We start from the raw sequence: 15,181 nt of genomic DNA on the forward strand, positions 1-15,181 counted from the left end.
CAGGATAGGGAAATCAGGAGTAAGGAGAGAAGCAGGCACAAATAAAAGAAGGAAGGGCTAACGGGGAAGCACACAGGGAGTTGGGGGGGGGGGGGGGGGGGGGGGGGGGGTTTATTACCTTCCAGTGAGCAGCCATCCTCAAGCCAAGAAGCAACTAAATGGTAGCTTGACCATCCGGTATAGGTTGGGTCATAGTTTGCAGGTATTCGTCAGTACAGGTGAAATATCTCTGGCCTCCAACGCTCCCTGAAGACCTCCTCATTATTATTCAGGGTGGCAGTTAATTCCTCCATACGTAGGATATCATTAACTTACCACAGGGTAAGTTACCACAGGACCTTAGTTGGTGGGCTGTAACTGCCTCCAGAGTGCAGGAATGCCAGCTCTAGCTGCATTCACCAAATGGATAGTGAGAGATTTTTTTTTGTATTTCCAGAAGGGTATCCCCGTCAAATGTAACGCCTTTGGGTTGCCACTTAAATCCACCATTGTCAGATGTTTAACGGTACGTGTCAACTCCGCCCAGGACGACCCCGGGAGAGGGCACTGCCAGGATATGAGCCTTCGTGCCTACCGCTTAATTGCAAGGCCAGCATATTTCTGAGATATTGCCATCTGTTTTGTGTAGCAAGAATGGTACACGGTACCATCTTGAGAGAATTTTGTATCGCACTGTGTGATGCTGGTTAGCAAGTAAAGATTTGTTGGCCAAGATAAAAATCTCGGCTGACTGAGCAAGTGTAAAATTAACTATTTGAGGACCAGGCCTCTTTCAGTAACAGTGTTTACAAGTTAACCACTTTGCATCCAGGCCAATTCTGACATTTCTCTCCTACATGTAAATTTCCTAATTTTTTTTGCTAGAAAATTACATAGAACCCCCAAACATTATATATGTTTTTTTAGCAAAGACCCTAGAGAATACAATGGCGCTCGTTGCAACTTTTTATCTCGCACGGTATTTGCGCAGCAATTTTTCGAACACGTTTTTTCAGAAAAAAAACTGTTTCATGCTTAAAAAAAAACAGTAAAGTTAGCCCAATTTTTTTGCATAATGTGAAAGAGGAGGATACGCTGAGTAAATAGATACCCAACATGTCACGCTTCAAAATTGCATGCGCTCGTGGAATGGCGCCTAACTTTGGTATTTAAAAATCCCCATAGGCGATGCTTTAAATTTTTTTACTGGTTACATATTTTGGGTTACAGAGGAGGTCTAGGGCTAGAATTATTGCTCTCGCTCTAACGTTCGCGGCGATACCTTACATGTGTGGTTTAAATACAGTTTTCATATGTGGGCGGGACTTACGTATGCGTTCGCTTCTGTGTGCGAGCTCGCGGGGACAGGGGCGCTTTACGTTTTTTTTATTGTTAGTTTTATTTTAATTTTTTTAGTTTTACACTTAAAAAAATAAATAAATTGATAACTTTTATTCCTATTACAAGGAATGTAAACATCCCTTGTAATAGGAATATGGCATGATCGGACATATTTACAGTGATATATGGGGTCAATAAGACCCCAAATCTCACCTCTAGGCTGGGAAGAATAAAAAAAACGATCCTGGCTTCCTAGCCAGATCAGCGCCGTTAATTTGAATACAGAGGCCGGGCGTGACGTCATAACATCGCGCCCGGCCTCCGAACGATCATAGAGACTCCGGGGACGATCTAGTCCACCGGAAATCTCTATGATAACTTGCTGGGGCCGGCGGATCCTGTGACCGACTCACCGATGGAAACGGTGAGTCGGTAGAAGCACCGGAGGGCGGCGGGAGGGCGGCGGGAGGGCGTCCCCTCCCGTCGCTCGTAAGAACGATCAAGCGGCGGAACAGCCGCTATGATCATTCTTACGGTGCAGGGAATCGCCGGCTGAAAACGGCAATATCTGAATGACGTCTGTGGCCTCAGGCATCATTTAGATATAACCACTGAAAGCCCGTGACGTCAATAGACGTAGTGTGGGCGCCAAGTGGTTAAAAACACATTTTTTTTTGCTAGAAAATTACTTAGAACCCCCAAACATTATACATTTTTTATTCTAACACCATAGAGAATAAACTGGCGTCATTGCAATACTTTGTCACACCATATTTAAGCAGCGGTCTTACAAGCACACTTTGTTTTGGAAAAAATTCACTTTTTTGAATAAAAAAAAGTCAACAGTAAAGTTAGCCCAATTTTTTTTATATTATGAAAGATAATTTTAAACCGAGTAAATTGATACCCAACATGTCACGCTCGTGGAATGGCATCAAACTTTTACCCTTTAAAATCTCCATAGGCGACATTTAAACAATTCTACAGGTTGCATGTTTTGTGTTTAGAGGAGGTCTATGGCTAGAATTATTTCTCTCGCTCTAACAATCATGGCGATACCTCACGTGTGGTTTGGCCACCGTTTTCATATGCGGGCGCTACTCACGTATGCATTAGCTTCTGCGCGTGTGCTCATTGGGATGGGGCGCTTTAAAAAAAAAATTTTTTTTCCTTATTTCTTTTTACAGTTTTTTTAAAAAAAGAATGTGGGCCACTTTTATTCCTATTACTAGGAATGTAAACATCCCTTGTAATAGAAAAAAGCAGGACGGGTCCTCTTAAATATGAGATCTGGGGTCAAAAAGACCTCAGTTCTCATATTTGGACTTAAATGGCAAAAAAAAAATTGTCATTTGAAAATATCCCATTGAAAAAAGGTGCTTTTAAGATGTATGGGCGGAAGTGACGTTTTGACGTCACTTCCGCCCTGCTATGGTATGGAGACGGGTGGGGGCCATCTTAGCCTCACTCGTCTCCCTACCAAGGAAGTGACAGGACCCGATCGCCTCTGCTGCTGCCAACGGCTCCGGTAAGCAGTGGAAAGCGGCAGGAAGGGTGTGGCACCTCTCCCGCTGCAGATAACGGTGATCTCGCAGCGAATCTGCCGCAGAGACCACCATTGTTTACCGAACCGCCGCCTGAAGAGATGGATACCTCGGTTGAGGCAGCAGCTGCTGCCTTTACCGAGATACCCCTCTTAAAAAAAAAAAAAGGGGACGTACATCGTCATGTGGGGGACGGTAAGTGGTTAATCCCCCAAATCCTTTTCTCATTGATGTATGAACAATGGAAATGTGCCATCTGAAGGCGACACTATGTATTCATAGAGCAAGTAAAGTGTGTGTCTGGTCGGCTCCCCATTCTTACAATTCGGCTCAAATGATGTAAGAGCCCCGAGATGAATAATGGTATCTAAGAAAGGTCTGTAAATAGTGTCTACGTTGGGCAGTAGTCCAGGGGAAGTTCGGAAATCCTGATGAGATCATCCTGGGAAGGAAATCCTCCCTGAGGCCAAAAGTTGAGAAGACAGATCTTCCCCTGATGGCATAAATTACGCAGATGTCTATTGGTGAACACTGGAGTCAAGTCAGGGTTACCGAGGATTGGTGTCAAAGGTGAAGGCAGCAGGTAAAGAGCCATTGTATGGAAGACTGTTCTCGCTATCTGTAGAGAGGCACCAATGAACAGGTGATTCCACATATCCTTATGAAATTGAGATACCAGCCAAGGAGAAGATCGGAGAGGAATTGAGGCATCGTCCTTCTCCATGGAGACCCACTGCTTAGTGCCCTCATTGCAATTCCAATCCACCTCCCTTGAGAGGTGTACTGCTCTGTAGTATCGGAAGGCCTATACCCCCAGTCCTTTTAGAGAGGGAGAGTATTGATAAACTCAATCTCAGTGGTTTGTGGAACCAGATCAACTCCCTGAATAGGTAACACACTTGTTTGAAAAATCACATAAAGACTACAATCTGCAAGGCCTGCAACACGTACAAGATTCGCGGGAGAACCATAATTTTCAAAGTATTGCAGCGCCCAAACCACATCAGGGACAAGGAGTGCCATTGGTTGAGATCCATCTTGAGTTTGCAGAGTAAGGGAGGAAGTTCATGGAGTAAATGTCCCCAATGTCTGAGGTAACATGTATCCCCAGATACTTAATCGATTTGTCTGGCCATTGAAAGGGGAAATGGTACGCATAGATTGCAGTTCCAATTGAGAAAGCTTAGTGTTAAAGAGCTGCTGAATTGAACAGATTAATTTTAATTGGATAGGGCACCGTACGAGTGTAGGGCCTGAAGAATGTTTGGCAGGTATATACTGGGATTAGATACAAAGAACATAAACTAGTCGCTTTTGAGGACGATTTAATGCCACCTGGATGATATTGAGGACACGAGTGGTGTTGTCCCTGGCCTCCTGAGAGAGGACAAAACCCACTTGATCTACATGAATCAGCTGAGGGATATAGGGGGGAGTCTATTGGCCAAGATTTTAGAAAAAAAATTCAGATCTACCTTAAGTAGCGCAATAGGCCCATAGTTCCCACACTGGGAAGGATCTTTGCCACCAGTGAGTTGTACACTGTCAGGAATTGAGTAATCAGTCTATCAGAGAAAGTACTATTATAAGCCAGTGAAAAGCTGTCCGGGCCAGGGGCTTTGCAGGGTTTTGTTTGAGCACTGGCAGTGCCCACCTCCTCCGCTGTGATCAATGATTGCAATGTCTCACTGGCATCACTTGGTAGAGAGGGCGTACCTGATGCACGAATATATTGCAGCACCTCCGTTACATGGTCTCCTGAGGTCCCTGTGGGATTAAGGTTATAAAGATCATGGTAGTACACCACAATGTGGATGTTGTATATGTCTTCACAGAAAACTGCATACATGTTGCAGATTTTCTTGCAGAAAAAAAAATATGCATTTGATGCCAGTGTTGTGTGAACAGGGCACGTAGAGAACAATTGTCCTTGCAGAGACAGGTGCAGAAAAACTCATGTCGCTGCACATGGTGTGAACAAGGCCTATAACCAGTGTTAACAATTTTTTCAGTTGTGGCACATTTTAAAAAGTATCAAAAATCTGGATATACAATGTAATACTGACTTATAATCACACACACATTGAACTTGTCTTTTTTTTTTTTTTCTTTCAACCTCGCCTACTATGTTACTAAATCTCCGCACCTCTGTAGTTCAGAAGGCAGTGACACAATACCACCTACTTGCAGGGCATAGTTAACCACTTAAAGTGGGATTCCGCTCTTTTTTTCTTTTTTTCTTACCTGTCTCACTGGTGGGTGAGTGCTAGCTTCGATTGGCATCCACGTCCGGCGTTTATTTGACCCCCGGCGCGACGAATCTTTTCTTCAGGATGACTTATAAAAACCTACTCTGGCATTTTCCATTTTAACTGTGGGCGTCTGAAGCCCACAGGCATTTACTTCCTGGTATATGATGACGTCTGGCTCCCAGCATGCTCCGCTCCATCTTGCACATGCTCAGTGAGAGCAGTGACAAGGAAAGAAAAACTCCAGGAAGTTCCCGCCCCGTTGTCAAGGCAACGAAAACCACACAGCACAGAGAACAAAGAATGAATGAAAACTAACCCACAGAAGCAATCACTTGTTTGCTTGCTACCTCGTGTGTAATGGCAGATACAGCTGCCTGCCCACTTTAAAAATGGCAAATTCGTACACGCCCTCGTCACGTGACCGGCGTCCGAACGAAATCTCGCGAGATTTCGCAATTTCAATGTCCCCCATGGATTCTTGGGAAATTTCCCAGGGACCATTGCGAGGACGATAGCCACCCCTACTCCCACGGGAGGAGAACCCGGAAGTCAGCTGAAACATCAGAAATAAAAGGTAAGTAAATAATATTTTTTTTTTTCAGGGTTCGTTTAGGTAAGTATGCTAACTATTGATTTTAATAACATGAACTTTCATTTTTAGGTACCAAACCACTTTAACCTCCGGAAGATTTACCCCCCTTTATGACCATAATGTTTTTGCAGTACAGTACTGCATTTAACTGACAATTGTGCCGCCATAAAGCGCTGTAGTGTTGTTTTTTTTTTTTCACCCCGCATAGATTTCTTTTGGTGGTATTTGATCACCACTGGGTTTTTTTAATTTCTTTTGTTTTGCGCTATAAACAAGATTGACAAATTTGGAACAAAAAAATGTATATATGTAATGTGTACTTTTTATTTCTGCTTTAAAACATATTCCATGAATTAAAAAAAAAAAAAAATAATGACTTCATACATTTTAAATCCCAAAAAGCAGCGTATATTGATTGGTTTGTGCAAAAGTTATAGCTAACAAACTGAGATGTATACTGAATTTTTTATTTTTAATACTTGTAATTGCGGTGATCAGCGACTTATAGCAAGACTGCGATATTGCAGCAGACAGCCTGACACTGGCACTTTGTGGGAACCAGTGACACCAATATAGTAATCTGCTAAAATATGCTCTCCCTGTACTAATGTCACTGGTTGTGAAGGGGTTAAACATCTATAGCGATTAAAGGGTTAAATATGTGATTAGCCAGTGTTTGTGTATACTGTGTGGTGCTTTTACCAAGGGAAGTGAAGGATTTTATTCCCTGATTTACAGGGACAAAAAAATACACCTTTCCTCCTGTCAGAATGGAGCTCTGCCTTGTTTACATAGGCAGAGATCCATTCTGTGTGTCGGTATCTATTGGCCGGCACTCTCTGATCGGCTTGTGCTGTGTCAAATCACAGCTGCGACGTTGGCGGGCTCCCTACCTGGAGGTGCCAGATCATGTACTGCAGGAGAGCCGCTCTGCTGCCGCATAACTAAGTAATGCGGTTAGCATGCATTTGGTTCAAGGTATGTTATCATAATGCATTCTATGCATTAAGGTAGAAAACCACCTGGGTTTATACTTATCTGGGCCACATCTCAATGATCACGAGAGCAGCAGCTCTCCCAGGTCTCTCCATCCTTATTAGCTCTTGCAGCAGTGATGTCCATCTCTGCCAATGAGAGGGCTAGATCAAGCTGCACTCTGTGTGAATTTAAGCCTGCTTGAGTTCCCCCCCCCCCCCATAACAAATGTCTTCCTATTGGGGGCACTCAGCAGGGTGGAGGAACCAGGACCGCCAACTGGGGGGCCCCTGAAGAGCAAGATTGGGGCTGCTCTTAGCAGTTAAATATAACGTTTGTTTTTTAAGTGCTTTGCTTTAGAATCGTGTCGAGGAATCCAAGGAGGTAAATGTGTGTGAGCATCATAAAGTAAGATTACCTAAACTACTGACCTGAGATTTTGAGCCCCCTGTGTGTTCCACCACCTCATCCCTACACTGCTGAACTCTCCTCTCAAGACTGTTAACAGCTTCCACCTGCTTGATGCTGCACTGTTGAACTCCCCTCTAAAGACTGTTAAGTTTTCACCTTGCTGCTTTGCATAGCGCAGCCAGTCCATCCAGCGTCCCGCTGCCTGGCAACCACTGCGACACGAAGTGTGACTTGGCCACACCCCCTCACCACAGGACTTGCTATAAACATGATGGCGCCGAGCGGGCACGCTCATCGTGGACGGGTCATACGGGCCAAAAACCTCTAGATACAGGAAAGCTCTCTGCCGGGGACATAAGTACCGCACACCGGTTAATCTACTCGAGGCCGTTGAGTAAAGGCAATGAAAATTGCAAGCATTTCAGAATCAAGTTGCTCGCCTGGTCTCTGGATGCACCAGAACAGACCACTTCTCTCCCATGCTGGAAAAACTGTATTGGCTTCCTATCACCAAGCAAGTACTATTCAAGGAAATGTGCTGTATGTATAGGGCACACCGGAAACTGAACCCACTCCGATCGGCTAACTTCTCACAGAACCGACAATCGGCAGACTAAAATTTACTGGTAACAGACGCCTAGTTACAAAGGGCAATGAGCTGTGGAAATCCCTTCCAGCGTCTCTAAGGTCTTTACCCTCCCTCCTGAGTTTCTGGAAGGGTTTAAAAACCTTCCTCTTTATTCAGGCCTACGGATAATCTGAAGAATAGGAATCGTGCAAAAAACATGGCTTTTGTATGCTCTTTTTCCTCCCCATCTCAAGGGTTAGCCCCTCCCCAGTTTTCTCTGTTTTACTTTACCTCTTTCAAATTGGGTACCCTAGGCTCCTTTTTAACGTTCTATTCGAAATCTCAACTTGATTTTAGGGTCTATGTGCGCCTAGATGCGCTCCTAACGGTGCGCACTCAGTGCAGTACAAATCCCATATCAAATCAAGATTACAAGCTTTAAGATTGTTCCGATTTAATAGGACATAATTGAAATAGAATGTGAAAATGAATGTACGATTCTCTATTATGATCCACTTTAATTATGCCAAAGTGTATATCCTACTAAAATATTTCCTCCCTGTTTTCATAGAGAAATTTCTTTTGATGTTGCAATCTGTGAAGAGAGCATTTTCCATTGATCCTAACCATCCTTGGCTCCACCAGTGTTTGGTCCGTTTTTTTTGTGCAGGTAAGTCCTAAGACCTTTTTCATAGAAAACTAGTGCAAATGAAGGTAGGATTTTTGCAAAGCATATCAAAACGTCTTTTTTTTTTTTTTTTTTTTTTTTTTTTTTATTGGTTGATCATTCATTGTAACTTTTTTTATTCAGGGAGATTCAGGTTTATCAGGTATTCTACCTACAGTGCTTTGTGCTGCATATTGGCCAGCCTTTACAGATCTGGTTCTAAATTATTTTCTGTGTCTCCTTATAGGCATGATAGCTACTCAACCCTTCAGACCCCATTCACACCACGGCGTTGCATTTTTTGAAAGTTTTTTTTCTTGTGAAAAATAGGACGGTCCATTCATTTGAGCTTCTTTTAGCTTGACAAACGTGGCAAAAGAAGCTCAAGGACCTTTTCCAGCGCTGAGCTCTAAACATTTTGGAATACGACAAAACGCGTTTTGCTTCCGATATTTGTGGTGCCATTAACAGTACTTGCGCAACACTTGCTTTTACCGCATTCCTGTGAATGTTCTCAGAACTCCCTGATGCAAATGGGGCCTTAGCTGCCAGCAACATAACACTAGCTGCACAGAACCACTTCCAGCTGATGACAACTATTTTTTAAAATCGTGAGACCCTAACACCTCCTGCTGGTACCGCAGCTTTGTCACCAATACTGTTCCCTCTTTTACTGTGTGTCCCTGTTTTCCTCCCTTCTTCCTGAATTTTCTTCAGTTTCGCCATCCTGCAAGGAAACCAGGAGAGGATTTTAGATTGTAGCCGGTAAACATGTCATGTTTACTGACCCCTTTCATTCCCTGAATGAACACAGTGGGTGAATGGTACAGATTACGTCAGGGTTTATTTGAAACTGAAGCATATTAAATTGTTTACCATGTCTCCAGGTTGTAAATTAACAGGAAACCTCTGTGCAGAGTGCTTTCTGTTCATTCAGTGCAGCTTCATAGAAGGAGCTTTAGGACTGTCATCGCATCATCTCAAAACAGGGGCCTGTTTAGTCCCGATACTACACCAAAGTCCCATTTCCCCAGCATTGTAAAAAAAAAAAATTATATAAAAAAAATAAAATTAAAACAATAAACATAATTAAGCCATTTGTTTGTGGCTGGAGCTGCATACTGGCAGCCTATGTTACTCTATGCGGACTCTACAGTGGCTTTACAAACATAGCCGCAGGACCTAATTTGACAAGTGTGCAGATGAGTGGAGTCAAATGCATGCAGTCCATCATACACGTGTATAAATGGCAAATTAGGACCTATATCTGCTTCATTCCCTTAAAGTAACGTAACATAGGCCAGCTGCATAAAAAAAGCTCATCCATGCATTACAGTATAGGCCAGAGTTTCCATTTGAATGACCCCCAAGACCTCATTCACACACAGAGCATATTTTCTTGTGCACAACAGTACATTCATTCTTGATGCTGTATGGTCGTTTGTGGCTGTGTGAATGGGGCCTAAAATGCCTCCTCCCCACCTGACACACACAACATAAAGTGGATATTAAAAAAAAAAGTGTACACAACCCTGTTAAAATGTCCGGTTTCTGTGATGTAAAAAAAATGAGACCAAGATAAATCATTTCAGAACTTTTTCCACCTTTTTAATGTGATCTATAAACTGTACAAAAAACAAAACTAATGTTGCATAAGTGTTGTAACTGGGGATGTAGCTTTGTTCAAAATTAAGCAATCGCATTGACTCATGTTAAATAGGAGTCAGTACACACCTGCTCTCATTTAGGGTGCCTCTGATTAATCCCAAATAAAGTTCAGCTGTTCTAGTAGGTCTTTCCTGACATTTTCTTAGCTGCATCCTACAGCAAAAGCCATGGTCCCAGCTTCCAATGCATCAGAGGGATCTCATTGTTAAAATGGTATCAGTCAGGAGAAGGGTACAAAATAATTTACAAGGCATTAGCTATACCATGGAACACAGTGAAGACTATCATCAAGTGGAGAAAATATGGCACAACAGTGACGTTACTGAGAACTGGATGTCCCTCCAAAATTGATGAAAAGACAAGAAGAAAACTGGTCAGGGCAGCTGCCAAGAGGCACTAAACAACATTAACTGCTTCAGCCCTGGAAGATTTTACTCCATTCCTCACCAGAGCACTTTTTGAGATTCGGCACTTCGTAGTTTTAACTGACAATTGCGTAGGCGTGCGATGTTGCACCCAAACAAAATTGATGGCCTTTTGTTCCCCACAAATAGAGCTTTCTTTTGGTGGTATTTGATCACCTCTGCATTTTTTATTCTTTGCACTATAAACAAAAAATTAGCGGCGGTTTTCAAAAAAACACAATATTTTCTACTTTTTGCTATAGTATCTCCCAAAAATATATAAAAAAAAATGTTCCCCTCAGTTTAGGCTGACATCTATTATTCTACATTATTGGTAAAAAAAAAAAATCACAATAAGCGTATATTGGTTCGCACAAAAGTTATAGCATCTACAAAATAGGGGATAGTTTTATGGCATTTATTACTATTTTTTTTTTACTTGTAATGGTGGCGATCTGCCTTTATGGCAGACACATCGGATACTTTTGACACATTTTTGGAACCATTGGCATTTATACATCGATCAGTGCTATAAAAATGCACTGATTACTGTAAATATTTCACGGTCAGGGAAAGGGTTAACACTAGGGGGCGGTCAAGGGGTTAATTGTGTTCCCTAGTGTGTGTTCTAACTGAAGGCGGGAGGGGACTGTGTAGGGGAGATGACAGATCGCTGTTCATACTCTCTATGAACAGACGATCTGTCTCTTCTCCCCTTAGAGAACTGGAAACTGTGTGTTTACACACACATCCCGGTTCTTGGTGTGTCCGCATCGATCGCATCGGTTTTGGGGGAGAGCAGCGAGCGCACGCCCCTAGTGGCCACAGGGCGAAGCGACGTAACATAGCAACCTTTCGCCCAGCCGTGCCACTCTGCCACACTAAAACTGCGGTGGCTAGTGTCTGGGCCATGGGGTAGCGTGACAAGACTGAAGCCTTTTCTTACAAAGAAAAAACATCCAAGCCTGGCTAAATTTTGCAAAAATGCATCTGAAGTCTCCCAAAAGCATGTGGGAGAATGTGTTTGCGTCTGATGAAACCAAGTTTGAATTTTTTGGCCATAATTCCAATAAGATATGTTTGCCACCAAAACACTGCACACCACCAAAAAACACCATGCCCACTGTGAAGCATGGTGGCAGCAGCATGCTTTGGGGCTGTTTTTTCTTCAGCTGGAACAGGGGCCTTAGTCAAGGTAGAGGGGAATTATGAACAGTTCCAAATACCAGTCAATATTGGCACAAAACCTTCAGACTTCTGCTAGAAAGCTGAACGTGAAGAGGAACTTCATCTTTCAGCATGGCAACGACCCAAAACATACATCTAAATCAACAAAGGAATGGCTTCACCAGAAGAAGATTAAAAGTTTTTTGGAATGGCCCAGCGAGAGCCCAGACCTGAATCCAATTTGAAAATCTGTGGGGTGATCTGAAGAGGGCTGTGCACAAGAGATGTCCTCACAATCTGACAGATTTAAAGTGTTCTTGCAAAGAAGAGTGGATAAATATTGGCAAGTCAAGCTGTGCCATGCTGATAGACTCATACCCAAAAAGACTGAGTGCTGTAATAAAATCAGAAGGTGCTTCCACAAAGTATTCGTTTAAGGGTGTGCACTAGATTTCGTTTTATATTTGTTTCCCTCCATAAGTCAAATGTTTGTAAGTAGGGGGCCGGACCGGCTTTATTTGATCACCACTGGGTTTTTTTTGTTATATATAAACGAAAAAAAACAAATTTTGAAGAGAGAAAACTTTTCCAGTTTCTGTTATAAAACATATCCAAAGAAAAAAAAATCAAATGTCTTCAAATGGCCAAAACGTATTCTGCTACATGTCTTTGGTAAAAAAAAAAAAAAACTAAGTGTATACAGTATTAGTTTGAATGTATTAATATTTGAAAATTGATCGATCCTGATGTACTAATGACCTATCATTTTTGTGAGGCCCTTAAAATGATACGACAGTACAAATACTCCCCAAATAACCCCTTTTTGGAAAGCAAGACAATCTGAGGTATTTAGAGGCATGGTAAGATTTTCGAAGTTGTAATTTTTTGTCACAATTTTTTGGAAAATTAAGAAATAATAAATTTGAGGTTTTCTTTTCACAATTTTTTAAATTTTTTTTATTTTGCATTCATCAGAATAGTTTGTCACCATAGTAAAACTGTACTGCTCTGGTGATCAGGGATTATTTTTTATTTTTTTTACACTGTGATTGCAGTTACAGTGATGAACACTGAAACCCCAATTGTTTGACCTGTCATAAATGGTTCTCCATTCATGACCTCTTGCTTTCTGTTGACCTGCTATGATTGATTACAGCTAATCACATGATACAGAGTGCTCTGATTGGCCCAGGTACCATGTGATAGCTGTGGGCCAATCACAGCATCACTACAGAAACTTGCAGTAGTGTACACATTGTGATCATGCGGCCACTCAAAGCAGCCATAATCCGCTGGGTCGCGCTATGGGCAGCATGCTGTGTGCCCCGTGGGATGTGCCAGTGCATACGTGCAAAGCAATGTATATATACTTTGTTGGGCCTGCCCATGCCACTTGACAGCAAATGTACTGTGGGCGGTCCTAAAGTGGGTAATGCATTTTAGTTGACACAAACACCATATAATACCCAATTTCTTTGGTAATATATAAAAGATGTTACAACAATTAGATACCAAACATGTCGCTCTTTAAATTTGTGTGCTTCCGTGGAATGGTAACAAGCTACGATATATTAAACTATCCATAGGCGACACTGTAACCACTTTCCGACTGCCTAACAAACTTGTACTGCGGCAGATCGGCTCTAGTCTGCCGGCCACCCGCTGTTTCCGAAAGAGGCAGAACGGTCTACCTATGTAAACAGGGCAGCTCACTGTTCTGACGGGAGAAGATGGAGAGATCTTCACACAGTTAGCAAGCACCCCCTAGGGACATGTTTAACCCTTTGCCACTTACTGGTCCCCAAAATAGTGTCAGGTGTCTGATTTTGTTCAGTCCCTCAAAAAAAAAAAAAAAAAAAAATCCCTGATCATCACCATTACTAGTTTAAAAAAAAAAGTTTAAAAAATCCCATAGTTTGTAGACGTAATAACCAATCAATATATGCTTATTGTTTTTTTTTTATGTTGTATAGCCAAATACATACTGGCCTAAATTGAAGATTTTTTTTTTTTTTTTTACTGGATATGTATTCTAGCAAAAAGTAAAAAAAAATAGTGTGTATATATCGGAAAGTATTCAGACCCCCTTAAATTTTTCACTCTTTTATGTTGCAGTCATTTGCTAAAATCATTTAAGTAAATTTTTTTCCCCTCATTAATATACACACAGCACCCCATATTTACAGAAAAACAGACATTTTTGCAGATTTATTAAAAAATAAAAACTGAAATATTACATGGTCCTCAGTATTTAGTAGAAGACCTTTTTGATCTAATACAGCCATGAGTCTTTTTGGAAAAGATGCAACAAGTTTTTCACACCTGGATTTGGGGATCCTCTGCCATTCCTCCTTGCAGATCCTCTCCAGTTCTGTCAGTTTGGATGGTAAACGTTGGTAGACAGCCATTTTTAGGTCTCTTCAGAGATGCTCAATTGGGTTTAAGTCAAGGCTCTGGCTGTGCCATTCAAGAACAGTCAAGTTGTTGTGAAACCACTCCTTCATTATTTTCTGCTTAGGGTCATTGTCTTGTTGGAAGGTAAGCCTTTGGCCCAGTCTGAGGTCCTGAGCACTCTTGGAGACGTTTTTTTGTCCAGGATATCCCTGTACTTGGCTGCATTCATTTTTCCCTCGATTGCAACCAGTCGTCCTGCCCTACAGCTGAAAAATACCCCACAGCATGATGCTGCCACCACCATGCTTCACTGTTGGGACTGTATTGGACAGGTGATGAGCAGTGCCTGGTTTTCTCCACACATACTGCTTAGAATTAAGGCCAAAAAGTTCTATCTTGCTCTCATCAGACCAAAGAATCTTAATTGTCACCATCTTGATCCCCTTCAGTCTGGATTTTGCCCACAGCACTCCACAGAAACTGCCTTCCTAAGCCCTTGTACACAAGGTCGGACATTCTGACAAACAAATCCGTTGGATTTTGTCCGACACTGTTGCATACACATGGTCGGACAAAGTTGTTGGAAAATCCGATCGTTCAGAACGTGATTACGTTATTTCATTACGACGAGACTATGTTCAGGCTAGTAGCCAATAGCTTTGGTCTAGGAATTTGATCTGAGCATGCGTGGCACTTTGTCCGATCGGAATTCTCTACACATGATCGGACAAAGTCCGATCGGATCGTGTTGTCTGAAAATTTTATAGCCCAGCTGGAAAACTTGGTCTGTCGGAAACAGTCCGATGGAGCCCACACACTGTCGGATTATCCGACAACACAGTCCTACCGGACATTTTCCATCGGAATGTCCGACCGTGTGTACAAGGGCTAAGATTCACAAACTTAATAACAGCAAAAACCAATGGTCATTATTTCATACTCTTACTCTTGGACCTTTCTTCTGCCTTTGATACAGTCAACCATTCCCTCCTCAAACTAAATTTGCTTGGTCTCCATGGCTGCACTCCCCCTTGGTTCGAATCTTACCTATCTCATCGCACCTTCAGTGTCACCTACAACTCCACTTCCTCTTCTCCAACTCCCCTTTCCTTTTGGGGTCCCCCAAGGTTCTGTCCTTGGACCTCTACTATTCTCGATCTACGCGTCCTCTCTGAATCAGCTGATAACCTCCCATGGCTTTCAACTACCATTTATATGC

General features: G+C 42.3%; 1 protein-coding gene across 1 annotated transcript in view; it reads left to right on the forward strand.

The window, feature by feature from the left end:
• Window positions 1-15,181, forward strand: part of NAA15 (N-alpha-acetyltransferase 15, NatA auxiliary subunit) — a 91,466-nt gene that overhangs the window by 61,718 nt on the left and 14,567 nt on the right. Inside the window, exon 17 of the mRNA XM_077476922.1 lies at window positions 8,234-8,332. Within this exon, the coding sequence (XP_077333048.1) occupies window positions 8,234-8,332 (99 nt within the window). The remainder of the gene's footprint in view (window positions 1-8,233; window positions 8,333-15,181) is intronic.

The sequence above is a fragment of the Lithobates pipiens genome, unplaced genomic scaffold, assembly GCF_037356315.1.
Source record: "Lithobates pipiens isolate NorthernLeopardFrog02 unplaced genomic scaffold, aLitPip1_a1.2 Scaffold_13, whole genome shotgun sequence".
Lineage (NCBI taxonomy): Eukaryota > Metazoa > Chordata > Amphibia > Anura > Ranidae > Lithobates > Lithobates pipiens.